General features: G+C 43.8%; 2 protein-coding genes and 1 long non-coding RNA gene across 5 annotated transcripts; all 3 read left to right on the top strand.

Moving 5' to 3' along the window:
* Positions 1–290: 290 nt before the first annotated feature.
* Positions 291–4,622, top strand: LOC124005524 (zinc finger protein 37 homolog). Of its 2 annotated transcripts, none has more exons than XM_046314876.1 (2): positions 291–654; positions 3,231–4,622. In XM_046314876.1, the coding sequence occupies exons 1-2, from the start codon at positions 462–464 to the stop codon at positions 4,247–4,249; spliced, it is 1,212 nt and encodes a 403-aa protein (XP_046170832.1). In that variant the 5' UTR covers positions 291–461; the 3' UTR covers positions 4,250–4,622. The 2 variants fall into 2 exon arrangements, with proteins under 2 accessions (XP_046170832.1, XP_046170833.1); XM_046314877.1 differs by having other exon boundaries at positions 620–754.
* Positions 4,623–10,955: 6,333 nt separating this feature from the next.
* Positions 10,956–13,533, top strand: LOC124005736 (histone-lysine N-methyltransferase PRDM9-like). Its single transcript, XM_046315242.1, has 2 exons — positions 10,956–11,706; positions 11,864–13,533. The coding sequence occupies exons 1-2, from the start codon at positions 11,511–11,513 to the stop codon at positions 13,009–13,011; spliced, it is 1,344 nt and encodes a 447-aa protein (XP_046171198.1). The 5' UTR covers positions 10,956–11,510; the 3' UTR covers positions 13,012–13,533.
* A 1,318-nt stretch (positions 13,534–14,851) lies between these two features.
* LOC124005829 lies at positions 14,852–22,955 on the top strand. Of its 2 annotated transcripts, none has more exons than XR_006833698.1 (4): positions 14,852–15,113; positions 21,224–21,391; positions 21,679–21,778; positions 21,868–22,955. It is a non-coding gene; the product is annotated as an uncharacterized LOC124005829 (long non-coding RNA). The 2 variants fall into 2 exon arrangements; XR_006833699.1 differs by lacking the exon at positions 14,852–15,113 and adding an exon at positions 15,138–15,406.
* Positions 22,956–27,344: the final 4,389 nt, after the last annotated feature.

The raw sequence follows: 27,344 nt of genomic DNA, 5'->3' as shown, positions 1-27,344 counted from the left end.
GCAGTGCCACCAGCTCTGCAGTCTACTACATGTAGGTCTATGTGCTGGGCTAGAATAACAATATACAGACACTGGAGAATAGATTGGGAAATACTTAATCAATCTGATCAATGACAAGAGAATAATTCATTTTGGCCATTAATCAGTGTCCTTCTTAAAATTAGAATCAACTCTGGTGCAAACTGCAGGAGCTTCACGAACTGCGCTTTCCGCTCCAGCAGGTGGCGATAGAGAAAAATGTATTATGTCGTGCACGCACAAAGACTACATAATGAAGAGATGCTCATGTCTCCGCCCTTACAGTGGGAAGGTAGGCGACAACCTTGGGTCAAAAATAAGCCCATATAAACGCGTTGGCCTAGTTTCGGACAGTTAGGGGAGAGTGAAACCCTCTTGCTTCGCATCAGTGCTCTTTATTTTTTCGACTTAGTAGCTATCTAGCAAACGTTCCTTCTGTACAAATGTCTAAAATAGAGTTATTGAGAGTGTTTCTAAACCAGAGATTGATAGCGGCAGCTGATGAGATATTTGGTGTCGTTGAAGAAACGATAGCAGAGTACCAGGAAGAGGTTTCTCGCACAAAGGAGGAGAACAGGCGTCTACTGATCACGCTTGATATCCTTACTAAGCCAGATAACAAGTTAGATCGACAAGGTGTGTTTGTATTTTCAACATTCGTTTAATATGAGACACGATAAGCTATCAATATCTGTAAAAATATTACTCAATCTTAAACCCGGCTAACAATTCTAGGGTGAGGATTTATATATATTTTGATGTTACCCGTAATCGTCCCACGTTTGTTTGTCCAGTTTTCCGTTAGTTATGGAAACATTATATCTATGTTAGCAAAAACTATTTTGGGAACCCGTTAACATGTTTTGATGTTAAAGTTAGAACATTTGCTTTTTAATGTCACACAGATATTATCAAGAACGTGGCTACAATGTCATCAGAATATATAACATTCATGTTCTAGACGCGCTATATGGGACGTTGCGAAAACATTTATGTGTCCGGTTTTCTGAGGGTTCGGGGAATATTCTAACAAAGTCCCACAAATTATACACGGGACATGGTTGCCAAGTTCTCGGAATGTAAGATATTCGTGTTCGAGACACGTTTCATGGGAACATTGCAATAGCATTTCTGTGTATCAGTTGTCAGCAGTCGCTTGATTTGTCCAGAAAGAAACGTTCTCCCCCCAAAAAATCATTGCACATCACGTTTCTGTTGCCAAGCCCATCAAGGCCCTGATTGGTAATCCATTCACAGCTCTTTGTCTGTTGGCAAAGCTAGGGTTACTCACACACCCACAGTGCTTTTAAAACGCTGTTTTCAACGACCACATTTGATGCACATCATTACATTGTGCATGTTGATTTATTACGCAACATTTCCTCACCAGGAATTTGAATTCACAACCTCTTGATTCACGGCAATCAGATCTTCCTGCTACACCACCATGCCTGTGTCAGTTATCAGTTAATTGGACTATTCTCTCATTCATTTGATTGACTTATTTCAACAATTGAATGGCTTTCTATATTGTTATGTAATGTTGGTGTGGCATATTAACCTGTTTTAATGATACTCCTCAATCACTAGGATCAATATGTTTTTCTTGAGTGTACTTTTAACAGAACTGAGAGTTACTTAAAAGTTCATTCACCCTATTGCTTACACATATCACGTTGTTTCAGGTCTACACAAGTGTCTAGGGAGGAGGGTTGGGGTTTCTTCTTGACAGGTCCTAAACTATTGGTTTGTGTTGGGCCAGTAACCAAAAGGTTGCTGGATCGAATCCCCAGCTGACAAGGTAAAAATCGGTGGCTCTGCCCCTGAGCACTGTTCCTCGGGCGCCGAAGACGTGGATGTCGATTAAGGCAGCCCCCCCCCCCCCCCCCCCCGCACCTCTCTGATTCAGAGGAGTTGGGTTAAATGCGAAAGACACATTTCAGTTGAAGGCATTAAGTTGTACAACTGACTAGGTATCTCCCTTTCCCAATGAGCACATGCCCTAGAGCATGGCTGTCCAACTCCTCCTGGAGAGCTACCATCCTGTAGGTTTTCACTCTAACCCTAATCTAGCATACCGATTTATCCTAATTGGCTGGTGGATACACTGGCTGGTGACAACTGGGGTTGGAGTGAACCTACAGGAGGGTAGCTCTCCAGGAACAGGGTTGGAGAGCCCTGCCCTAGAAATAACCCTCATTGGGTCAGTCGTTAGGTTGTTCCTCATTGGTGCTAGTGGTCTTGGTTTGAGACCCGCAGGAAGAGGCAACCTACTCTCACATTCTCAGCAATATGTTAGTCATTATTTGGCAACAGTTACAACACACCAGTGTTTGAAGTAAATCTCTGTTAAAAGTACACCCAATAAAATATTTTATTGATCATAGTGATTCAGAAGTATCATTAAAACAGGTTAATATGACCCATCAATATTAGACAACTATAGAGAAAGCCCTTCAATTGCTGGAAAAAGTAAATAAAAAATCAAAGATAAGAGACTAATCAGATTAACTGACAGCCTACTTTACACAGACATGATGGCGTAGCAGGAAGATTGGAGTACCGTGAATTAAGGGGTTGAGAGTTCAAATCCCAGGTGTGGACATGTTGAATAATAATGACTGATTAATTGAACATGCACAATATAATCATGTATGTCAAATATGGAAGTTGAAAACACAGTATTTTAAAAGCATTGTGTGTGTGTGAGTATCCCTAACCTTGCCAACAGCCAAAGAGTTGTCAATCAATCAGTGGTTCACCAATCAGGGCCTTAATTGGCTGGCAACAGTAACAAGACGTGATGTGTAAAACATTTTATTTTGTGGACACATGTTTTTGCAACGTTCCTATTAAACATGTCTCGAGCATTAATATTTCATGTTCTGAGAACATGGCAACCATGGTCTGTGTATGTTTGGTGGGATGTTGATGGAATATTCTCCTAACCAGCAAAAACTGGAGACATGAATGTTCTTGCAACATTCCCATGAAACATGTCTATGACATTTATATGACTTTCTATTTGACATTAAGGGAATGGTCTCTTGGAAACATGCCTTGTACATCCCGGGAACATTCCTATGAAAACGTTAGTTAATGACCGAATGAGACGCTTAAGGAAATATTCAAATAAAGTTGTGGGAACATTTGTTGTTAGCTATGTCTTGTCAAGTCTGCTCTTGAGTTTTCTATTTCATCCTTCTCTCCAGACCTCCAGCAGCTCCCTGTCACCATGTCTGATGAGGTGGTTTCCCCTGAGCAGCAGGAGTGGAGCCCCAGTCTGGGGCAGAAGGACCCAGAACCCACACGGATGAAAGAGGAACGGGATGAACCAAGGACCAGTCAGGAGGATGAGAATCATTTCAATGAGTTTATCAATTCTTACGGCTGTGTATCAAGTGGCTATTATCAGGACCCAACTCAGTCCTCACATGGAGAGAGATACTCTCTACCCAGCACCTCAACTGAACAGATCAAAACAGAACCTTATGTAGAAGACTATGGTGTATCAGAACCAACCAGAGAGCCTCAGCCCTTCTCTGCAGTAGATACAGAGTGTTCTGCAGCTCAGAGTGAAAACAGAGGACATATTGACAGGATGGAGTGTGGAGGACCTCTGTCAGGTCCAATGTTAAAGCCACTCAAATCAAAGAGAACAAAGACCGTAAAAGGACAAAGTTTTCATAGTGTTAAGGACAGGAAATTGAACCATCTAAAATCACACTCGAGACCCAGTGTAAGCTGGGATGCTGCTCCTAGTTGTAAGGTCTGTGGAAAGCAATTTGACTCCATGGCGTCTTTATTAAATCATGTGCAAACGCACACACAGGATAAAGAACATCTTTGTGGTGTGTGTGGAAAATTCTGTCAGTCTACAGAAAGTATGATGGATCACCTACAAACTCACATTGGAGCAAAGTGTTGTCATGTTTGTGGTAAATATTTTGCTTGGGATGCTTTCCTGAAAAGGCATTTGAGGAGTCATACAGGGGAGAAGCCGTTTCGCTGTCATCATTGTGGCAAAAGATTCAGTCAGAGTGGAAACCTGGCTGTGCATATGAAGAGCCACTCTGGGGAGAAACCACATCGCTGCCCTGTCTGTGGCAAATGTTTCAGCAGAAACCCTGATCTGACAGTCCACATCAGGACTCATGCAGGAGTGGAACCAAATAAGGGCAGTATTGTGGCCAAGGATTCAAGCAGAATTATCACCGGAAACTACACATAAAGATCCACTTGGGAAAACCCACATCATTGCCATCTTTGTGACATGTATTTCAGCACTAGCACCCAGTCTAGGGTGTGACCCAGTCTGTCACACCCTGGGTGCTAGGCTTTTATTCTCTATTTTGGTTAGGCAAGGGTGTGACTAGGGTGGGCATTCTAGTTTCTTTATTTCTATGTTTTCTGTTTCTATGTTTTGGCCGGGTATGGTTCTCAATCAGGGACAGCTGTCTATCATTGTCTCTGATTGGGAATCATACTTAGGCAGCCTCTTTTGCCACATTAGTTGTGGGTAGTTGTCTTTATTAATGGCCTGTATAGCCCTTTATGGTCGTTTTCTGTTGGAGACATTCTTAATAAAAATAAATGTACGCTCACCACGCTGCACCTTGGTCCGGTTATTTCCCTGACGACGATTGTGACACAGTCAACCTGGCATGAAATTTCACATGGAAGAGAAGGCTGGCATAGGCTTTGCATAGACTGGAAGTTTGGGAGGACATATAATGACAATGCACAGAATACATTAGTGTAGAAAATACTGACTGTAGACCTTGTTTGTGATACATGTTTCACTCAGCCGCTTTATTGAAGAAAGTTTTTACATGCAGTGGTTGTTTTACCTGTTTTGAATCCACTGATTGTAAGTCACTCTGGGTAAGACAATGCAATTATGTTTCACTGTTAGTCTACACCTGTTGCTTACAAAGCGTGTCACAAAAAGAAAATGGATTTGATTTGATTGCTGCTAAATGCTTCAAATGGATGAAGTCCCCTAGAAGGTCTGAGAACATTCACAAGAGGGATAACCCATAATAACAACCTGATGAAAATCCTCCTGACAACATGGCAGTTGTCCCCTGTGTAGGGAGAGTGTTTCAGACAGTACAAGAGGTGCATTAAAACATGTCGTTCTCTCAATCTACTGGCTTTATTTCTATAAAATACAGTGCCTTCAGAAAGTATTCATACCCCTGGACTTATTACACATTTTGTTGTGTTACAGCCTGTACTCAAAATTGATTCATTTTTTCACACCCATCTACACACAATACCCCATAATGACAAAGTGAAAACATATTTTTAGAAATGTATTGATAATGAAATACAGAAATGTCATTGACATAATCACACTCCTTAGCTCAGGTTGTGACGGCCCTGAATTTGTCTGAACCGTCTCAGTGCTTCTACTTCCAATCGGGCGCTTCCCCTTTAATTCGCAATTAAATACTGCTTCTCCTTCCAATAGGGTGCTTCCGCTTTAATTACTCATTAAATTGCCAGCCTCAGCTTCGCAAAAGTGGAATTGTGATCGAGACACGAACGAGGATGTGTTCAACCATCAGTTACGTTTCCGTTTGTTTTTGTTGCCTTTAAAAGTGTGCTTTTGTAGCCTATTAGCAAGTTTACCCAGGATCGGATCTCTCTTTGCTTCTGTTGGACTACACCTGTCCGTTGTTCTCCGTTGTTCTCCGTGGCCTTTCTCTGCTGGGGATCTGTTGGCGGATTGGATTGTCTGACTGACTACAACCTTTTTGTATACGGTATTTCATTTGTTTTGGTGTGATGTATACCGTGATGATTTATGTAGTTAGTTGTCGTTGAGGACTTAAGATTTGATACCTTTTTATAGGTGTTGTAAAATAATTGTTATTTTGATTGTATGATTGATACTGGGTTTACGCTACACTTGTATGAACAGACAAACATTGCGTGACTAAGGTCACTTGAGTTCCCTGAACTCCTTTACCGGGCTGGACTCTTTTAGGCCCGAGGTACAGGACTTTTCTGGAGGAACCAGAACTCATTATTGTGTGTGTGATTTATGTTGGTATTACAACTCACGCAAAATAATACAGTTGACGTTATTTCCAGTGTTTTAAGGGTTTATGAAAAGTGTATGTCCATCCTGACTTTTACCTGAGTCCTTTTTATTGTTATAGACTTGACGGACCAGATGGGACTCATTCCCTCCCAAACCAAAAGGAGAAACCAATATTTATCTGGTAGGCACAACCTACCTGGCACCGTTACAAGGTGCATCCAATTTCCTTTGATCATTCTTGATGTTGTTTCAACTTGATTGGAGTCCACCTGTGGCCAATTCAATTCTTCAGACATGATTTAGAAACACACCTGTCTATATAAGGTCCCACACTTGACAGTGCATGTCAGAGGGGGCAGATAGGCAATCTTTCCTGAATATTTATCGTACTTTGATGCGATTGTCATTAGATTATGGGTGCTTTGTTTATGGTCCTGTGGCTTTTATATGTTTTTTTTCCCCCCTTGATAGGATGCAAGCGAGGGCACTCCGGATATGTGAGTGTGCATTTAAAACTACACTGGTTGGGGCTTTACAAGTAGACACTGGGGAAATGCCACTGTCCCTTAGATGAGTTAAGCTAGCCCTGGCGTACTGGGCAAGGCTGAAGGTTAGTACGGTAGCTCATCCTACACTGACAGTATTGGAAGACTGCTGGGAATATGAAATGTCAGGGGAGGGGTTTATAAAGATGGACTCCGGGACCTTTTTATAGGACCATCTGTGGAAATAGGAAATGTCAAGGGAGGGGTTTATAAAGATGGACTCCGGGACCTTTTTATAGGACCATCTGCGGAAATAGGAAATGTCAAGGGAGGGGTTTATAAAGATGGACTCCGGGACCTTTTTATAGGACCATCTGCGGAAATAGGAAATGTCAAGGGAGGGGTTTATAAAGATGGACTCCGGGACCTTTTTATAGGACCATCTGCGGAAATAGGAAATGTCAAGGGAGGGGTTTATAAAGATGGACTCCGGGACCTTTTTATAGGACCATCTGTGGAAATAGGAAATGTCAAGGGAGGGGTTTATAAAGATGGACTCCGGGACCTTTTTATAGGACCATCTGTGGAAATAGGAAATGTCAAGGGAGGGGTTTATAAAGATGGACTCCGGGACCTTTTTATAGGACCATCTGTGGAAATAGGAAATGTCAAGGGAGGAGTTTATAAAGATGGACTCCGGGACCTTTTTATAGGACCATCTGTGGAAATAGGAAATGTCAAGGGAGGGGTTTATAAAGATGGACTCCGGGACCTTTTTATAGGACCATCTGTGGAAATAGGAAATGTCAAGGGAGGGGTTTATAAAGATGGACTCCGGGACCTTTTTATAGGACCATCTGTGGAAATAGGAAATGTCAAGGGAGGGGTTTATAAAGATGGACTCCGGGACCTTTTTATAGGACCATCTGTGGAAATAGGAAATGTCAAGGGAGGGGTTTATAAAGATGGACTCCGGGACCTTTTTATAGGACCATCTGTGGAAATAGGAAATGTCAAGGGAGGGTTTTATAAAGATGGACTCCGGGACCTTTTTATAGGACCATCTGTGGAAATAGGAAATGTCAAGGGAGGGGTTTATAAAGATGGACTCCGGGACCTTTTTATAGGACCATCTGTGGAAATAGGAAATGTCAAGGGAGGGGTTTATAAAGATGGACTCCGGGACCTTTTTATAGGACCATCTGTGGAAATAGGAAATGTCAAGGGAGGGGTTTATAAAGATGGACTCCGGGACCTTTTTATAGGACCATCTGTGGAAATAGGAAATGTCAAGGGAGGGGTTTATAAAGATGGACTCCGGGACCTTTTTATAGGACCATCTGAGGAAATAGGAAATGCCACGTGTCGATTTTAGCCTGATGGAGGAAAAGAAAGTGGTGTGAAGATCATGTAGCAACAATAGTGGACCAATATATTACTAATAAGTTTTATTCTTGTCTTGCAGTGCATACAGATGGTTCAAAGGATTCCATGAATGGGATGGCAGCAGGTGCATTTATTCCTGAGTTCGATGTTAATCTATGCAAGAGACTAACAAATTATTTATCTGTCGATTCAACAAATGGTTGCATTAGTTGTTGGATTGCAATGGATAGAGGAGGTGCAACCAAGAAGAATAGCAATATGTTCAGACTGCATCGGTGTTGTTTAGTTTAAGATCTGGAAAGCATTTCGCTATACCTGCAATAACATGTGCTAAATGTATATAAGACATAATTAGATTTTGTTTTGAAAGTCAGAACATGAGGATTTATGGGTAGAAATAATGCTGCTGTTGGGTTTACAAAGAAATGGTATTGAAATTAAGTTCTGTTGGATTCCAGCTCATAAAGGAGTTAATGGAAATTATATAGTAGATATAATAGCCAAAAAAGCAGTGAAAATAATATGTATATACAGGTGCATTTGGGTTGAGAGAATTAAAAAACATTGATTTGAAAAATGGGTTAGATTGCTGGCAGAGACAATGGGATGAAAGTAGTAGGGGCAGACATTTTTATAGTACAAGGAAATCTGTACGGGAGAGTGTTATAATGGGAACAGAAGTGATAGAGTTATGTTGTGTAGGATCAGATTAGGGCATATGGGATTGAATCCCTCTTTGAAATTGATAGGGAAGCATGATACTGGAATGTGTAATGGCTGTATGGTACGTGTGATGTAGAAAGGGAGAGGTTGTTTGACAGGTTCAGAGAGGTTGGATAGAAATGGGGAGTAGGTGGTATTTTATGTGGGGATTACGGGAGTAGTGAGGTTTGTAGGGAATTATTTTGTTAGAAATTCTGGGTTAGTTGAGAGAATATAGTGGTATAGATAGGTCGTGACCGGCCTCACACTCCAGAACAGTAGGAGGGTTAGTTGAGAGAATATAGTGGTGTGTATATATAGGTCGTGACCGGCCTCACACTCCAGAACAGTAGGAGGGTTAGTTGAGAGAATATAGTGGTGTATATATAGGTCGTGACCGGCCTCACACTCCAGAACAGTAGGAGGGTTAGTTGAGAGAATATAGTGGTGTATATATAGGTCGTGACCGGCCTCACACTCCAGAACAGTAGGAGGGTTCGTTGAGAGAATATAGTGGTATAGATAGGTCATGACCGGCCTCACACTCCAGAACAGTAGGAGGGTTAGTTGAGAGAATATAGTGGTATAGATAGGTCGTGACCGGCCTCACACTCCAGAACAGTAGGAGGGTTAGTTGAGAGAATATAGTGGTGTATATATAGGTCGTGACCGGCCTCACACTCCAGAACAGTAGGAGGGTTCGTTGAGAGAATATAGTGGTATAGATAGGTCGTGACCGGCCTCACACTCCAGAACAGTAGGAGGGTTAGTTGAGAGAATATAGTGGTATAGATGGGTCGTGACCGGCCTCACACTCCAGAACAGTAGCAGGGTTAGTTGAGAGAATATAGTGGTATAGCTAGGTCGTGACCGGCCTCACACTCCAGAACAGTAGGAGGGTTAGTTGAGAGAATATAGTGGTGTGTATATATAGGTCGTGACCGGCCTCACACTCCAGAACAGTAGGAGGGTTAGTTGAGAGAATATAGTGGTATAGCTAGGTCGTGACCGGCCTCACACTCCAGAACAGTAGGAGGGTTAGTTGAGAGAATATAGTGGTGTGTGTATATATAGGTCGTGACCGGCCTCACACTCCAGAACAGTAGGAGGGTTAGTTGAGAGAATATAGTGGTGTGTATATATAGGTCGTGACCGGCCTCACACTCCAGAACAGTAGGAGGGTTAGTTGAGAGAATATAGTGGTGTGTATATATAGGTCGTGACCGGCCTCACACTCCAGAACAGTAGGTGGTGGTGTATGCACCTGCCAGTTGGTTCTGATTCGCCAATAAAAACTTTAAGTAGAAGTGCATGTCAGAGCAGAATCTATACCATGAAGTCCAAGAAACTCTCTAGATCTGAGATAAAATTGTGATGAGGCATATAGCTGGGGAAGGGTATAGAACAATTTCTAGAGTGTTGAAAGTTTCCCAGAGCTCAGTGGTCTCCATTGTTGGGAAATTTAAAAAATATGGAACGACCCAGACTCTGCCTAGAGCTTGCCGTCCAACCAAACTGCGCAACCAGGCAAGAAGGACCTTGGTCAGGGAGGTGACCAAGAATGCAATGAACACTCCCGAGTTCCTTGGCTGTGATGGGAGAACTTGCCAGAAAGACAAGTCTCTACAGTACTTCACCAATCTGGGATTTATGGGAGAGTGGCCAGATGATAGGCACTCCTGAGAAAAAGGCACAGGACAGCATGCCTGGAGTTTGCAAGAAGGCATGTGACAGACTGAGATCATAAGGCAAACAATTGTGGTCTGATGAGACAAATTGAACACTTTGGCCTGAATGCAAAGTGCTTTGTCTGGAGAAAACCAGACACCGCTTATCACCTGTCAAAAACCATCTCTACTGTGAAGCATGGTGGAGGCAGCATCATGCTATGGGGCTGCTTTTCAGGAGCAGCAACTGGAAGACTGTTAAGGATAGAGGGAACCATGAATAGAGGCAAATACTTGAGAACCTGATCAGAGTGCAAATGACCTTGGACTGGGGTGAGATTTGCATTCCAACAGGACAGTGAACCTGAGCATACAGCCAAAACAACATTGGAATGGCTTCAGAACAATAAAAGTCACTCAGCCGAAGCCCAAACTTGAATCCCATTGAAAATCTGTGGAAAGAATTGAAGATTGCTGTTCATCTCCGCTCCCTATCTAACTTAACAGAGCTTGAGAAACTCCCCAAATACAAAAAAGCTGTAATCTCCTCCAAAGGTGCTTACAACGTATTGACTCAGTGGTGTGAATACTTATTTAAATGATATATTTATGTATTTCTAAAAACATATTTTCACTTTGTCATTATGAGGTACTGTGTGTAGATGGGTGAGATAATAAATGTATTTAAAAAATGTAATACATTTTGAATTCAGGCTAACAACAAAATGTGGAATTAGTCAAGGGGTATGAATACTTTCTGAAGGCATGGTACATTAATCTCCTCTTCCTTTAATTAATTGCAGGCATGACAATGTTGGATTAGTGATAGCAGTATGGTGTATTCTATTTTTGGTGTACTTTAGTGATCTAGGGAGGCAATGATTGATCTAAACTTCAGATTTGCACCAGTAGTGCTGTAGCAGCGCCACCAACTCTGCAGTCTACTACATGTAGGTCTATGTGCTGGGCTAGAATAACAATATACAGACACTGGAGGACCTCCAAGAATAGATTGGGAGATATTTACCCAATCTGTAGGATTGCGAGGACCTGTCTTCCGCTACAGCAGGGGGCGACAATGCAAAATGTACTATGCCGTGCACGCACGAATACTGACAGCGCTCTTTGTCTTCTTGACTTTGTTTACGTTGGTAGCTAGCTGGCTGATTTAGCTGGCTGACAGCTTTCCTAATTAAAAAAATGTCTAAAATTGATTTCTTGAGAGTGTTTCTCAACCAGAAATTGATAGCTGCAGCGGAAGAGATATTTGGTGTCGTTGAAGAAACGATAACAGAGTACCAGGAGGAGGTCTCTCACACAAAGGAGGAGAACAGGCGTCTACGGAGCATGCTGGATATTCGTTCTAAGCCACAGATCAAGTTACATAGACGAGCAGGTGTGTTTTAATAACGTTAATTTCATGAGTTACGCTTAGCTTTCAATTTAATTTTGTAGGGTCTATTTACAAAACCAAGGTCTGTAAAAAATATAATAATTGTAATCCTAGCTATGTCTCAAGTCAGTTTTTTATTTTTTTTCTCCATTATCTCCAGACCTCCAGCAGCTCACTGTCACCGTGTCTGATGAGCAGCAGGAGTGGAGCCCCAGTCTGGGGCAGAAGGACCCAGAACCCACACGGATGAAAGATGAACAGGGTGAACCAAGAACCAGTCAGGAGGAAGAGAATCATTTCAATGAGTTTATCAATTCTTACGGCTGTGTATCAAGTGGCTATTATCAGGACCCAACTCAGTCCTCACATGGAGAGAGATACTCTCTACCCAGCACCTCAACTGAACAGATCAAAACAGAACCTTATGTAGAAGACTATGGTGTATCAGAACCAACCAGAGAGCCTCAGCCCTTCTCTGCAGTAGATACAGAGTGTTCTGCAGCTCAGAGTGAAAACAGAGGACATATTGACAGGATGGAGTGTGGAGGACCTCTGTCAGGTCCAATGTTAAAGCCACTCAAATCAAAGAGAACAAAGACCGTAAAAGGACAAAGTTTTCATAGTGTTAAGGACAGGAAATTGAACCATCTAAAATCACACTCGAGACCCAGTGTAAGCTGGGATGCTGCTCCTAGTTGTAAGGTCTGTGGAAAGCAATTTGACTCCATGGCGTCTTTATTAAATCATGTGCAAACGCACACACAGGATAAAGAACATCTTTGTGGTGTGTGTGGAAAATTCTGTCAGTCTACAGAAAGTATGATGGATCACCTACAAACTCACATTGGAGCAAAGTGTTGTCATATTTGTGGTAAATATTTTGCTTGGGATACTTTCCTGAAAAGGCATTTGAGGAGTCATACAGGGGAGAAGCCGTTTCACTGTCAAGATTGTGGCAAAGGATTTACTCAGCGTGGACACCTAAACTTACATATGAGGAGCCACACAGGGGAGAAACCACATCAATGCCAGGATTGTGGCAAATGTTTCAGCCAGAATACATCTCTGATAGTGCACATGAGGACTCACACAGGGGAGAAGCCATACATGTGTCCTGTGTGTAGAAAATGCTTTACCACATCAAGTATGTTGAAGAAGCATCAGACAGCTCACAAACATATAGGTGTCTTGAACGTGGCCAATGCCACAATGGATTCAGACCATACAGAGCCATGTGAAGAGGGTTTACAAAGAGGTGAACACATGACTGTTCCCTGTGTGTGGGGAGAGAATCAGACAGCAGACTGAGAGACATGTGAGAGGAGAATCAGGACATAGCCCTCCTCGGGACACTGCTCTCTGATTTAATATCATGTTCTAACAGAGAGCAGTTAGTGGGTTTCTGAGCAACAGGAGTCCCTGCTCATTAGTTATAGGATGTCACAGAGGACATGATGTGATCCACTGTTCTGTCTGTATATAAACCTTGCGTTGGTCTTGAGAGTAATATGTCACTATATCTGCCCTGATGTTGCAAACAGCCTAGTTTTCAGAATGTTTGTTCCCTTCTGTTTAATGTGTCAAGATCTTCCGCACACCAAATGTCGTACTTACCTCTGAGCCTAAATCCAAAATCCACCAAGGGGGAAAAAAATAAATGTAATGTGTATTTACATGTATAGAGAATTGGTATGATACAGTTATGCTATGTTCAATGGGATCTAAATATACCACCTAAAATGAGAGCTGCTTCTTTCAACCAACCCAGATATTGTACATTCCCAGACATACATTAAGTACTACAGAATAAATGGCTGATAATGTGTTAATTGAATTGTCTTTTTTCCAGCTTTGCTCTTCTCTGGCAGCGTTGCAGAATCATGTTGGGAACACCAACCATGCAACCATTATCTGATGAAATCAATACAAGTGTTAGGAAAAGGACACAGGCTCCAATCTTTAAATAAAATCCATTTTAATTCTCTGTAAAGGCAGTGGAAATATCTCTGAGCTGTCTATCAAATGGCTGCATCTACACACTAATCATTTAGTGAGTTATACTGGTGTGGACACAGACCCTGTTGCACGAAGAGAAGCTCCATGGGGTAGGGACGTCCCCAAGAGGAGTTCGGTTAGCTGGAGGAGGAAGCGCTCGCTTGGAGATGTTGTGATGCACAAGATTTGAGGTTTGTTTGAATGACTTCGTGCCTGGAGAACTGTGTGGAGTCAGAACTGGGTGAATAAGTTGCTGACGCGTGAGAAGTTTGGAAGTTTGACAGCCGAAATGGAGGCGAGTAGTGTGGACGAAATGGAGAAAAGGTTGGAGAAGCAACAGATGTGCTGGAATGCAAACAGAATGGGTGTCAGTTCTGATGGTCTGGAGCAGGAGGATGAGGGTCATGGAATGGTTGGTAGTGGAATGACATAGGAAGAATAAAGATAATGACACTGAAAGTAGTGGATGGTCTAGTAAAGAAAGCATATAGAGGGCCAAGGTAAGAAGCAAGAGTAATAATGTGTGGGAGTGGAAAGTGGTGATGATGTTTCATGAGACCACAGGGCCTCATTTACACCCTATCCAACTAACCAATGCAGTAGATAAAGAGATGGTTTAAATCAAGATTAGCCAGATTAGGCATGGTGCAGCATTTGGTGGATCCCAGGTGCAGAGAGAGGCTCAGAGGTATATAATCAGTCATGATGTATCGTATGCAGAGGCTGTAGGACAGATTAGTGGAACTACAGTGCGGAATGATGGCGCTTCCATGGCCGCTACTGTACTAACTGGACCAATTGTCGGGTTGGTTCTACTGGACCTGGCATGGTTTCGAGACCTGTTCAGAAATCTTGTTCTCATAAATGTGCTGTGTCAAAGAACACTTTGATAGTGAATACATTTAACTTCATAGCTTTCATTGGTAAGGTTAACACGACTCAGGTTGTGGAAACCAGAAATGGGGGGTAGAAGTTAGTAGGGATTTATTGTTTTATTTAATTTGCTTGGTAGTACAGAATTAGGCATACCATGATTGATTGCATTCTCCAGCACAGTAGATAGCGACATATGCACTTTAAACTTTTGTTTGCGGACCGCCATGATATTATAGAAGAAGAATACGATGTCGCATTCCACTTCAGCAGAGGGCATCACAAATTATGCACTACACAGAGGGGCATGCGCTTCCGTGTTTATCTTCTGCAGAAGTGCAGGCTAATTTTGTATGGAGACAAATAAACAATAAAAATGTCTAAAATAGAGTTGTTGAGAGAGTTTCTCACCCAGAAGTTAACAGCGGCTGCTGAGGAGATATTTGGGGTCGTTGAAAAAACGATAGCAGAGTACCAGGTAGACGTTTTTCGTACGAAAGAGAACGAACATCTTCGTGGGCTGTTGATGTTGCATAGAGGAGGTATGTAGCTTCATGCAGTCAATTGTTTGTAGCGTCTAACCACATACCCGTGTAGTTACCACTCCCCTTTTGTGTCTATCTAATAATGTTAGCAAGCTTTCTGCCCAGACTCAAAATGTTTGTCAATAGCGAATCTTCATTGAAAGTACCAGTTACAAAACCATAATTGGTAGTGAAGTCCGGGGAACTGGCCTTAAAGCTGACATCCGTAGTTTGAAGCGCCACTGCATTTGTTCCTGTTTTGCTTTTAAAAAGGAGATGCGCAACCTGGTCTCAACATTGTGTATTATTCTGTACGTAACTCAGTAACATTCCATTTAATCAATGTTACGATTTATATGGTATGTATTAATTTGTGGATGTCCATAATCCATTTTGTATATGTTATGAATTACAATTTGTGATATGTTGGGAATTTGCTAAATGTACATTACAATTTGTTGTGGCTAAAGTTAGCTAGGTGGCTAACACACATTTTTAGCTAGCTGGCTAACACACATTTTTAGCTAGCTGGCTAACATTAGCTAGGATATGGGTTAGGGTTAATAGTTAGGCTAAAGGGTTAAGGTTAGGGGAAGTGTTAGCTACGTAATTGCAAAGTAGCAAAAAAGTAGTGAGTAGTTGAAAAGTTGCTAAAATGCTGAAGTTGTCTTTGATGAGATTAGAACACATTTGACTGCGATTAGAACACACTATCTTTGGGTTACTAGATGTTCGCAATATACGCCCATCCATCCACCCCGACCAATCACCCTCCTTTCATTTTTTTGCCTTAAGTAACCTGTCTTATGCAACCATACCAAACTTAACATATACGACGTGATACTGTACAGCTGTATTCATCGACCTGGCCATGACTTTCGACTCTGTCAATCAACACATTCTTGTCGGCAGACTCAACAGCCTTGGTTTCTCAAATACCTGCCTCGCCTGCTTCACCAACTACTTCTCAGATAGAGTTCAGTGAGTCAAATCGGAGGGCCTGTTGTCCGGACCTCTGGCAGTTCAATCTAGAATCGGCTTCCTATTTTGAAACAAAGCATCCTTCACTCATGCTGCCAAAATACCCTCTGAAATCGGACTATCCGACCGATCCTTGACTTCTGCGATGTCATTTATAACAGCCTCCAACACTCTACTCAGACTGCATCCAATTTGCTATCACAGTGCCATCTGTTTTGTCACCAAAGCCCCATATACTACCCACCACTACGACCTGTATGCTCTCATTGGCTGGCCCTCGCTTCATATTTGTCGCCAAACCCACCCAGCTCCTGGCTAATTGGTGCTTGCTTCAGGACAGAGACAATAGACAGGAGTAGACACTCGGATTGCAGCTAGCTAGCTGCGACGATCCAAGTGAAAATGTTCAGAGCTTGCGCTGGGAATCCGGGGATATGGAGAGAAAATAGGTCTGTTATGCTCTGGTTAGAATCGCGTTGTGCAAACTGGCGAGAGTTTTCAGAGCTAAAGGTTAGCTGATGACTGCTAGCAGTGGTTAGCTGACTACTAGCTAGAGTCTAGTCAGCAGGCTAGCTTCTGCTGGGGGTCCCGGTTCCGAAGTAATGAAAAATACTTTAGAAAAAAGCAAATCCACGCCACATTGGGTGAGGCGGGTTGCGGGAGAGTATTTTGAAGTTGAGGTTTAGAAAAATATAAAAAGATATGCGAAGATAAAAGATATGTACATGGGACACGACAAAGACGATGACAAAGACGTCTGACTGCTACGCCATCTTGGAATCATATAGTCAGCTCACTGGTCACCATCGCGGCACTGGTCACCCCCAAAGCCAATTCCTCCCCTGGCCGCCTTTCCTTCCAGTTCTCTGCTGAGGAATGAATTGCAAAAATCACTAAAGCTTGAGACCCATATTTTTTGCTCCTTTGCTCCCCAGTATCTCTACTTGCACATTGATCTTCTGCACATCTACCACTCCAGTGTTTAATTGCTCAATTGTAATTATTTCACCACTACGGCCTATTTATTGCCTTACCGCCCTTATCTTACCTCATTTTCACACATTGTATATAGACTTTTCTATTGTGTTATTGACTATCTTTGTTTATTCCATGTGTAACTCTGTGTTGTTATTTGCGTCACACTGCTTTGCTTTATCTTGGCCAGGTCGCAGTTGAAAATGAGAACTTGTTCTCAACTGGCCTACCGGGTTAAATAAAGGTGAAATAAAAATGTTACTCATTTGAGCATCCAGTATTTACTTTTACTATGTTACGTCTAGTCTGAGACCAGGCTGAGCAAAGTAATACAAAAACAATTGTCGTAGCTATATAGAGTGCTGTTCTATTATGCATGCAATGATGTCTGAGGGAATAAAACATTCGTTCTTTGTTTGAAGTGACATCTTTGTTGTGGCAGTTTTACCAAAACGGATTCCAACTTTAACAGATCTACATGTGCAATTGTTTCTCCTTCCCTCCAGTGTCAGACTTCCATCGGCAGGCTGAAGCTACTATCACTTTGGTGCAGGTTGCCCCAGAGCAGCAGCAGTCATGTAATATAATATATAATAATAATATATGCCATTTAGCAGACGCTTTTATCCAAAGCGACTTACAGTCATGTGTGCATACATTCTACGTATGTACTCAAGAGTGTGGCCTCCATCTAAGACAGGAGGACCCAGAGCCCACAGTGTCACCATGTAAAGAGGAAGACGATACCCACTGGATCAGTGAGGTTGAAGAGCACATTCAAAGGCGGTCAACTTAGAGACCATTGAAGACTTGCCTTCTCCTAGGGCTACGGTGAAAGTTTTGCGAATACGACGTGATACAGACCTCGGTTTAACCGGACTCTCAGCCACCGAGTTACAGGCCTCCCCACCAGAGTGGCAAGGCAGGTGGCCTGAGGCATTTGTCATACCCACTTTCTCGATGGAAGTTGAGTTTGCTCTGAGGGAAATTGTGCATATCTGAGACATGAAACGGTGCTGAAAATAACAAGGGATCAAAAACACAACATTCTTGATAGGATGGCTTGGACAAACTTCAATTTCAAAGCGTACCCAAGTGACAGGCAGTTTGCCAAGGCAGCTGAGGCCCTTGTAACCAAGCACCCGTGTTTGAAAGAGCCTGGCTCAAAAACAGGCTGTGATGGCTGGAAGAACAGCCTGAAATCAACAATGGGAAACTACAGGCAGAAGTTACGCCGTGCCGTGTTGGGTTCCCAGAGGCCGCTGTGAACGGGGGGAGGAGGAGCAAGCATTGTCCTGACAATGAGCATGCTCGGAGCAACATTAAACGAGCACGCCGGGCAGAGGTGCACTTCCTGCCCAACTTCCCTCAAGGAGAAGATGAGGTCAGCCTGGAGAAACAGAGACTGGAGATGGTCCACGAGATGATGAAAGAAAACAGAGACCTGCCACTCATCAATCAACACATGCAGAAGACATTTGCTCTCCGACGCCAAGAAATAGTTCAATCCAGTCCCACGGTAGAGCATCTCAGAACACGCTGACCAGCACTCTTCCTCGAAGCTCAGGTTAAGCAGACTAAGAAAAGTTGTCTTTGTCCAGTCATGTTCTCATAACAATCTACATTTCCATTGCAGTTTAGACCTTTTTTGATGCATGTCACATGGGCTTCTGGTTGTACTCACAAGTCATGGTTATCAGTAACAACATTCTCAGGGCAGGCTCAACTTGCCTGACTGACATAAATTGGGATCAAATCAAATCAAATCAAATTTATTTATATAGCCCTTCGTACATCAGCTGATATCTCAAAGTGCTGTACAGAAACCCAGCCTAAAACCCCAAACAGCAAACAATGCAGGTGTAAAAGCACGGTGGCTAGGAAAAACTCCCTAGAAAGGCCAAAACCTAGGAAGAAACCTAGAGAGGAACCGGGCTATGTGGGGTGGCCAGTCCTCTTCTGGCTGTGCCGGGTAGAGATTATAACAGAACATGACCAAGATGTTCAAATGTTCATAAATGACCAGCATGGTCAAATAATAATAAGGCAGAACAGTTGAAACTGGAGCAGCAGCACAGTCAGATGGACTGGGGACAGCAAGGAGCCATCATGTCAGGTAGTCCTGGGGCACGGTCCTAGGGCTCAGGTCCTCCGAGAGAGAGAAAGAAAGAGAGAATTAGAGAGAGCATATGTGGGGTGGCCAGTCCTCTTCTGGCTGTGCCAGGTGGAGATTATAACAGAACGTGGCCAAGATGTTCAAATGTTCATAAATGACCAGCATGGTTGAATAATAGTAAGGCAGAACAGTTGAAACTGGAGCAGGAGCATGGCCAGGTGGACTGGGGACAGCAAGGAGTCCTCATGTCAGGTAGTCCTGGGACATGGTCCTAGGGCCCAGGCCAGTTGAAACTGGAGCAGCAGCATGGCCAGGTGGACTGGGGACAGCAAGGAGTCATCATGTCAGGTAGTCCTGGGGCATGGTTCTAGGGCTCAGGTCCTCCGAGAGAGAGAAAGAAAGAGAGAAGGAGAGAATTAGAGAACGCACACTTAGATTTACACAGGACACCGAATAGGACAGGAGAAGTACTCCAGATAAACAAACTGACCCTAGCCCCCCGACACATAAACTACTGCAGCATAAATACTGGAGGCTGAGACAGGAGGGGTCAGGAGACACTGTGGCCCCATCCGAGGACACCCCGGACAGGGCCAAACAGGAAGGATATAACCCCACCCACTTTGCCAAAGCACAGCCCCCACACCACTAGAGGGAAATCTTCAACCACCAACTTACCATCCTGAGACAAGGCCGAGTATAGCCCACAAAGATCTCCGACACGGTACAACCCAAGGGGTGGGGGAACCCAGACAGGCCGACCACAACAGTGAATCAACCCACCCAGGTGACGCATCCCCCCCCCAGGGACGGCACGAGAGAGCCCCAGCAAGCCAGTGACTCAGCCCCCGTAACAGGGTTAGAGGCAGAGAATCCCAGTGGAAAACGGGAACCGGCCAGGCAGAGACAGCAAGGGCGGTTCGTTGCTCCAGAGCCTTTCCGTTCACCTTCCCACTCCTGGGCCAGACTACACTCAATCATATGACCCACTGAAGAGATGAGTCTTCAGTAAAGACTTAAAGGTTGAGACCGAGTTTGCGTCTCTGACATGGGTAGGCAGACCGTTCCATAAAAATGGAGCTCTATAGGAGAAAGCCCTGCCTCCAGCTGTTTGCTTAGAAATTCTAGGGACAATTAGGAGGCCTGCGTCTTGTGACCGTAGCGTACGTATAGGTATGTACGGCAGGACCAAATCAGAGAGGTAGGTAGGAGCAAGCCCATGTAATGCTTTGTAGGTTAGCAGTAAAACCTTGAAATCAGCCCTTGCTTTGACAGGAAGCCAGTGTAGAGAGGCTAGCACTGGAGTAATATGATCAAATTTTTTGGTTCTAGTCAGGATTCTAGCAGCCGTATTTAGCACTAACTGAAGTTTATTTAGTGCTTTATCCGGGTAGCCGGAAAATAGAGCATTGCAGTAGTCTAACCTAGAAGTGACAAAAGCATGGATTAATTTTTCTGCATCATTTTTGGACAGAAAGTTTCTGATTTTTGCAATGTTACGTAGATGGAAAAAAGCTGTCCTCGAAATGGTCTTGATATGTTCTTCAAAAGAGAGATCAGGGTCCAGAGTAACGCCGAGGTCCTTCACAGTTTTATTTGAGACGACTGTACAACCATTAAGATTAATTGTCAGATTCAACAGAAGATCTCTTTGTTTCTTGGGACCTAGAACAAGCATCTCTGTTTTGTCCGAGTTTAATAGTAGAAAGTTTGCAGCCATCCACTTCCTTATGTCTGAAACACATGCTTCTAGCGAGGGCAATTTTGGTGCTTCACCATGTTTCATTGAAATGTACAGCTGTGTGTCATCCGCATAGCAGTGAAAGTTTACATTATGTTTTCGAATAACATCCCCAAGAGGTAAAATATATAGTGAAAACAATAGTGGTCCTAAAACAGAACCTTGAGGAACACCGAAATGTACAGTTGATTTGTCAGAGGACAAACCATTCACAGAGACAAACTGATATCTTTCCGACAGATAAGACCTAAACCAGGCCAGAACATGTCCGTGTAGACCAATTTGGGTTTCTGTGTGCTTTGTCTTTTCCTTTAGGTACATGCTGAGTTTCAGAGAATCACCAACCAGAGCCTGCAGCAGACGTTCTACTCTGCCTTGGGCCACCACACGCCCCCGCCTGCTGACCCTGTTCAGGGAGAAGGACGGGAAGTCCACCACCCATGGAGGAAATTCTCAAGCATCCTGAGAGTGTACAACGAGCAGGTCAGTGGGATTCACTTGATCAGGGATGGACAATCTTGGTTGCAGACTCTTGTTTCAACCAAGCAGTGACACACCTGATTCAACTTGATCAACTAATATTCAACCAAGACTTTGTTTACTGCTTGGTTGGAACAAAAGCCTGCACCCACACCTGCTTTTTGTGCATAAGATTGACCACCTGTGTGCTACATGGAACCAGATTACATTACTCCTATGTTGGGGTTGACGAGCTCAACTTGCTGGATTATTTAAATGCTAAATGACATTGTGAAATGTGCTCTATTTAGTTCACTTCACAGGGAGAAAATAACATCACCGTGGCCAGTCCTGGCTGGTCTCCCTTTGTTGTTACGAGAGGATAGTTCTGATGTCTTCAAAGCATGCGAGGTAGCCACCTCGTTTTACAGCCTGTACCATTATGAATGCATTCTTCCCTATTGTGTTTTTTAAACTTAGTTTTTTCCTCTGTCATTAAGGTGGGAGAACTCAGCAACCCTGGTATTCTGGAGGGAGTTTCTATTCTCTCAGTGGTGGGCCAGCACAATGAGGTGGTGGGTGGTATACCCATCAGACCGGCCCATGTATCCATTGTCCTTGAGGATAAGATCGTCATGACTAACTCCCGCTCCTGGCCAGATGCTCTCGTGGTTGTTTTTGGGCTACTCTACTCCCTCCATCTGAACTACCCCAAAGCCCTGACCAGACGCTCTCGTGGTTGTTTTTGGGCTACTCTACTCCCTCCATATGAACTACCCCAAAGCCCTGGCCAGATGCTCTCGTGGTTGTTTTTGGGCTACTCTACTCCCTCCATCTGAACTACCCCAAAGCCCTGGGCAGACACTCTCGTGGTTGTTTTTGGGCTACTCTACTCCCTCCATCTGAACTACCCCAAAGCCCTGGGCAGACGCTCTCGTGGTTGTTTTTGGGCTACTCTACTCCCTCCATCTGAACTACCCCTGCAGCACCTTTGAGTTCATGCAGAAAGTCTTCCTGAACCTCGACGATGGAAAACGGAAGCCCAAGCTGCTTGCGCTGAAAAATGAACTTTTGGCCTAATTCTGTAGTGATGAGATGGAATTTGACTTTGAGTGACCTCCTATATGCCGAGCGAGTGGTTTGAAAACAATGGTTATTTTTATTTACTTTACTTTTATATTTTTGTACCTTTTTTGTGAAGGTAATGGATTTGATATTGTATTTCAATGAACTTATAACCCTTTTATGTGAAAAGAAGACACAGGTCAGTCAACACATGAACTTATAACCCTTTTATGTGAAAAGAAGACACAGGTCAGTCAACACATGAACTTATAACCCTTTTATGTGAAAAGAAGACACAGGTCAGTCAACACATGAACTTATAACCCTTTTATGTGAAAAGAAGACACAGGTCAGTCAACACATGAACTTGCCACATATAGTCGATCTGCGACCCAGTTCTCTACCTTTGTTATACAGCTGCAGAAAACACCCAAATGTTTTCTAGAAGATTTCACCTTTGCAGACATTCCAACTGTCAAAAAATACATGTTGATAAAATGTTTATTAAAGTGTCTTTACCTGCTATTGTCTATCTTCTCTGGCAGTGTTGCGTGATCCTGGCCTTCTATCTGAATTCTAAATGCTCACCAAGACATAGGACTATGTCTTAACTGTTGTAACACACTGAATATACGCTGAGTGTACATTATCGTGTTACACCCCCTTTTGCACTCAGAACAGCCTCAATTTGTCGGGGCATGGACTCCACAAGATGTCAAAGCGTTTCACAGGGATGCTGGCCCATGTGGACTCCAATGTGTCCCACAGTTGGCACGATGTCAATTAGGTGGTGGACTATTCTTGATACACACAGGAAAATGTTGAGTGTGAAAAACCCACCAGTGTTGCAGTGCTTCTTTAACCTGTCTCCTCCCCTTCATCTACGCTGATTGAAGTGGATTTAACAAGTGACAATAAGGGATCATAGCTTTCACCTGGTCAGTCTGCCATGGAAAGATCAGGTGTTACTAATGTTTTGTACACTCGCATCCTATAGTTTAAAACATATTTTTTTAATTGCACTGTTGGGAGCCAAAAACACAAGCATTTCGCTGCACCTTTGATACCATATTCAAATCTGTGGATGCAACCAATAAACTTAGATTTGATTTTGATTTGTCGTAATGCAAACAGTGGAGAGCCAGGGCTGTGATGGCGGTCAGTAGGAGGGCACACCTCATCATCAGAGACGCTGTAACTGGTCTCAATGTAGGAGAAGTAGAGCTCCATCTGCCACTGAGCCCTCGGAGGAGAATACACAATACACTCAATATAGCCTTCATAGACCATACATACAGACTTCATATAGCCTTCATAGACCATACATACAGACTTCATAGACCATACATTAAGACTTCATATAGGCTCTATTATGATGTAACACTATAGCCTTCACATAGCATAATGATGTAACACAGATAATACCCTTCATACAACCGTTAAAATCACACTGATCACAGTAAAGCAACTTTGGCATTATGTACATCAGTCCAGGGTTACAAGCAGAACATTTGAAAAGGTCCTAGCATGTTTGTTCTTAACACTCAATGGAGAGTGAGGCAGCAGGGGGGACACAGATTCTTACCTTGTTGCACAGCTCCATGTCAACTCGATGTGCACTGGTATCTGTGAGGCGGTTTCTCTGTCAAGACAGCTCACTGGTTTGTCTGTGTTGTTGGTCTGTCTGTCTGCCCGTCGCTGTTATATGTGTCTGTCGCGGGTATGTGTGTCTGTCTGCCTGTCGCTGGTATGTGTGTCTGTCTGCCTGTCGCTGGTCTGTGTGTCTGTCGCTGGTCTGTGTGTCTGTTGCTGGTCTGTGTGTCTGTTGCTGGTCTGTCTGCCTGTTGCTGGTCTGTCTGCCTGTCGCTGGTATATGTGTCTGTCGCTGGTCTGTCTGCCTGTCGCTGGTATATGTGTCTGTCGCTGGTCTGTCTGCCTGTTGCGGGTATGTGTGCCTGTTGCGGGTATGTGTGCCTGTTGCGGGTATGTGTGCCTGTTGCGGGTATGTGTGCCTGTTGCGGGTATGTGTGCCTGTCGCTGGTATGTCTGCCTGTCGCTGATCTGTCTGCCTGTCGCTGGTATGTGTGTCTCTCGCTAGTCTCTCTGCCTGTCGCTGGTATGTCTGCCTGTCGCTGCTCTGTGTGTCTGTCGCTGGTATGTGTGCCTGTCGCTGATCTGTTTGCCTGTCGCTGATCTGTCTGCCTGTCGCTGGTATGTTTGCCTGTCGCTGATCTGTTTGCCTGTCGCTGGTATGTGTGCCTGTCGCTGGTATGTGTGCCTGTCGCTGGTATGTGTGCCTGTCGCTGGTATGTCTGCCTGTCGCTGGTATGTCTGCCTGTCGCTGGTATGTGTGTCTGTTGCTGGTCTGTCTGCCTGTTGCTGCTCTGTGTGTCTGTCGCTGGTATGTCTGCCTGTCGCTGGTCTGTCTGCCTGTTGCTGGTATGTGTGCCTGTCGCTGCTCTGTCTGCCTGTCGCTGGTATGTGTGTCTGTCGCTGGTCTGTCTGCCTGTCGCTGCTCTGTGTGTCTGTCGCTGGTATGTGTGTCTGTCGCTGGTCTGTCTGCCTGTTGCGGGTATGTGTGTCTGTCGCTGGTATGTCTGCCTGTCGCTGGTATGTGTGTCTGTCGCTGGTCTGTCTGCCTGTTGCGGGTATGTGTGCCTGTTGCTGGTATGTGTGCCTGTCGCTGATCTGTCTGCCTGTCGCTGGTGTGTGCCTGTCGCTGATCTGTCTGCCTGTCGCTGATCTGTCTGCCTGTCGCTGGTATGTGTGCCTGTCGCTGGTCTGTTTGCCTGTCTCTGGTATGTGTGCTTATCACTGGAATGTGTGTCTGTCACTGGTCTGTCTGCCTGTCGCTGATCTGTCTGCCTGTCGCTGGTGTGTGCCTGTCGCTGATCTGTCTGCCTGTCGCTGGTATGTGTGCCTGTCGCTGGTCTGTTTGCCTGTCTCTGGTATGTGTGCTTATCACTGGAATGTGTGTCTGTCGCTGGTCTGTGAGGTAGTGTTGGTCGCCTTCCGGGTTCTCTCAGACACAGGGCTCTGTGTGTGTTTTTATGTGTGCGCACGTGCAAGTGAGTCTGTGTTCTTAATTACATGGAGCTCCATGTCAGCATATTTCTCAGCTTGTGTGAGTTAATGAGTGAGGGTTTATATGTGTGTTTTCCTACGACTAAAGGAGTAGTTATTAGATTTCAGTGTCATGCAGCCTGAGCCCTCCCTCTTTGACTGACACTGAGAATACTTCACCAGATTGGCAAAAACAAGAAACATTGAAACGCCTGTGACTCCAATTAGTATATAATCAAGGCAGCCTGTCAGTCAGTCCATGGCTCTATGATCACATAAGTAGTTCACTTACCGGTAGAACAGACAGCACCATTGACAGAAAGTCTTGCCTGATTGAAGGCCGAGGGAAGCCTGGTACAGAAATAACAATTTTCTTAGATATTACGTGATAAAATGGTAATTACACTGTAACAATTTGTTTGACAGAACTTCTGTGTGTTACCCAAGCTGCAATGATGGACAGGCCATGACATCTATTTACTCTATGCAACCTATTTCTATGTCTTTGACATCACTCGCACTGGTGAAGGATGGCTCTAAGAATATCTCCCTGATGTGATGTCATCAGCATGGAATGTCAGGATCGTCCTGTAGATGCTACAATACAGAATGCTGCCCGACATACTTATCTAAGGTGACTTTAAACGCCACACAACAAACTTACCATGGAATATCTTAGCTCAACATGAGGGCAGGAGAAGGCTAATAGCACTTGTGACACTAATATACCTCTGTTTACTTCTTTACTACTAATGAACTCTTGTTGAATGCATGTTATTCCTATGGTTAATGCAGAGTACAGTAGCTGTTCTGAATGGTAACATGGCTGACTATACAGCACTATAAACAGACTATAAGGCAAAGACCCACACTGTCAGTTTCTAACTGTAAATAGAGATCAAAGTAAAACAGTTTTATGTGAACAGTCAGACCGTAGCATGTTAACATAGTACGGTCCAGCTGCATATGCAATTACCATGTAAATACTGGATGGTTTTAACTTCACTTGGTATAAAGAGGGAATCGTAAGTCACGCCATCACATGTACTGTATGAAGAGGATGAAGTTTCCTCTGTGTGGTTGAAACATTATTAATACAAAGTATAGGAGCATTTATTCTAAACAGCACAGAGGCATTTGTCACATTTAGCCTAGAACACATTCAGCCCTGAGCTTCTAACAGCATCAGTAAATCATACGCTTCCAGCTCCTCCTATCAGTTTCCTTCTTTCTTTTACAGTGTGGTCTGGAATGTTGGCTGTACAGGGATGGTGCTCACTGGTGCTACACAACTTTCATGTCTCACACTCATCCCATACATATGTATACTATTATCTACTCGCCCAAAGAGAGAGAGGGAGGAAAGGGAAGGAGAGAGGGTGGGGGAGAGGAGAGGGGGAGAGTGTAGGAGAGATGAGAAGGAGAGAGGGAGGGACAGAAGAGAGGAGAGAGGGAGGGGAGATGGGAGAGGGAAGGAAAGATGAGAGGAGAAGAGAGAGGGAGAAAGGGAAAGGTGGGGTGAGAGGGAAGGAGAGAGAGGAGAGGAAGAGGGCAGGAGGAGAGAGGGAGGGTGGAAGGGAGAGCGGAGAAGGGAGAGAGAAGGGAGAGTGAAGGAGAGAGAGATGGAAGGAGGGAAAGGTGGGGTGAGAGGGAAGGAGAGAGGGAGTGAGACAGTTTGGTGAGGGAGAAGAGAGGAATTTGATATAAAGTTTGAACACACCTAGTCATTCAAGAGTTTTTAAAATTTATTTAAAAAATATTTTCTACATTGTTTTGACATCAAAACTATGAAATAACACATATGGAATCATGTAGTAACCAAAAAAGTCTTAAACAAATCAAAAATATA

The sequence above is a fragment of the Oncorhynchus gorbuscha genome, linkage group LG19 (assembly GCF_021184085.1).
Source record: "Oncorhynchus gorbuscha isolate QuinsamMale2020 ecotype Even-year linkage group LG19, OgorEven_v1.0, whole genome shotgun sequence".
Taxonomy (NCBI): domain Eukaryota; kingdom Metazoa; phylum Chordata; class Actinopteri; order Salmoniformes; family Salmonidae; genus Oncorhynchus; species Oncorhynchus gorbuscha.
Note: the sequence above shows the minus strand (reverse complement) of the source record. Positions and strands in the feature narration are given on the sequence as shown.

Coding starts and splice junctions, on each gene's coding strand:
- LOC124005524 (XM_046314876.1), top strand. CDS start 462: ATGTCTAAAATAGAGTTATTGAGAGTGTTTCTAAACCAGAGATTGATA. Junction 655..3,230: donor TAACAAGTTAGATCGACAAG/GTGTGTTTGTAT, acceptor CCTTCTCTCCAG/ACCTCCAGCAGCTCCCTGTC.
- LOC124005736 (XM_046315242.1), top strand. CDS start 11,511: ATGTCTAAAATTGATTTCTTGAGAGTGTTTCTCAACCAGAAATTGATA. Junction 11,707..11,863: donor CAAGTTACATAGACGAGCAG/GTGTGTTTTAAT, acceptor CATTATCTCCAG/ACCTCCAGCAGCTCACTGTC.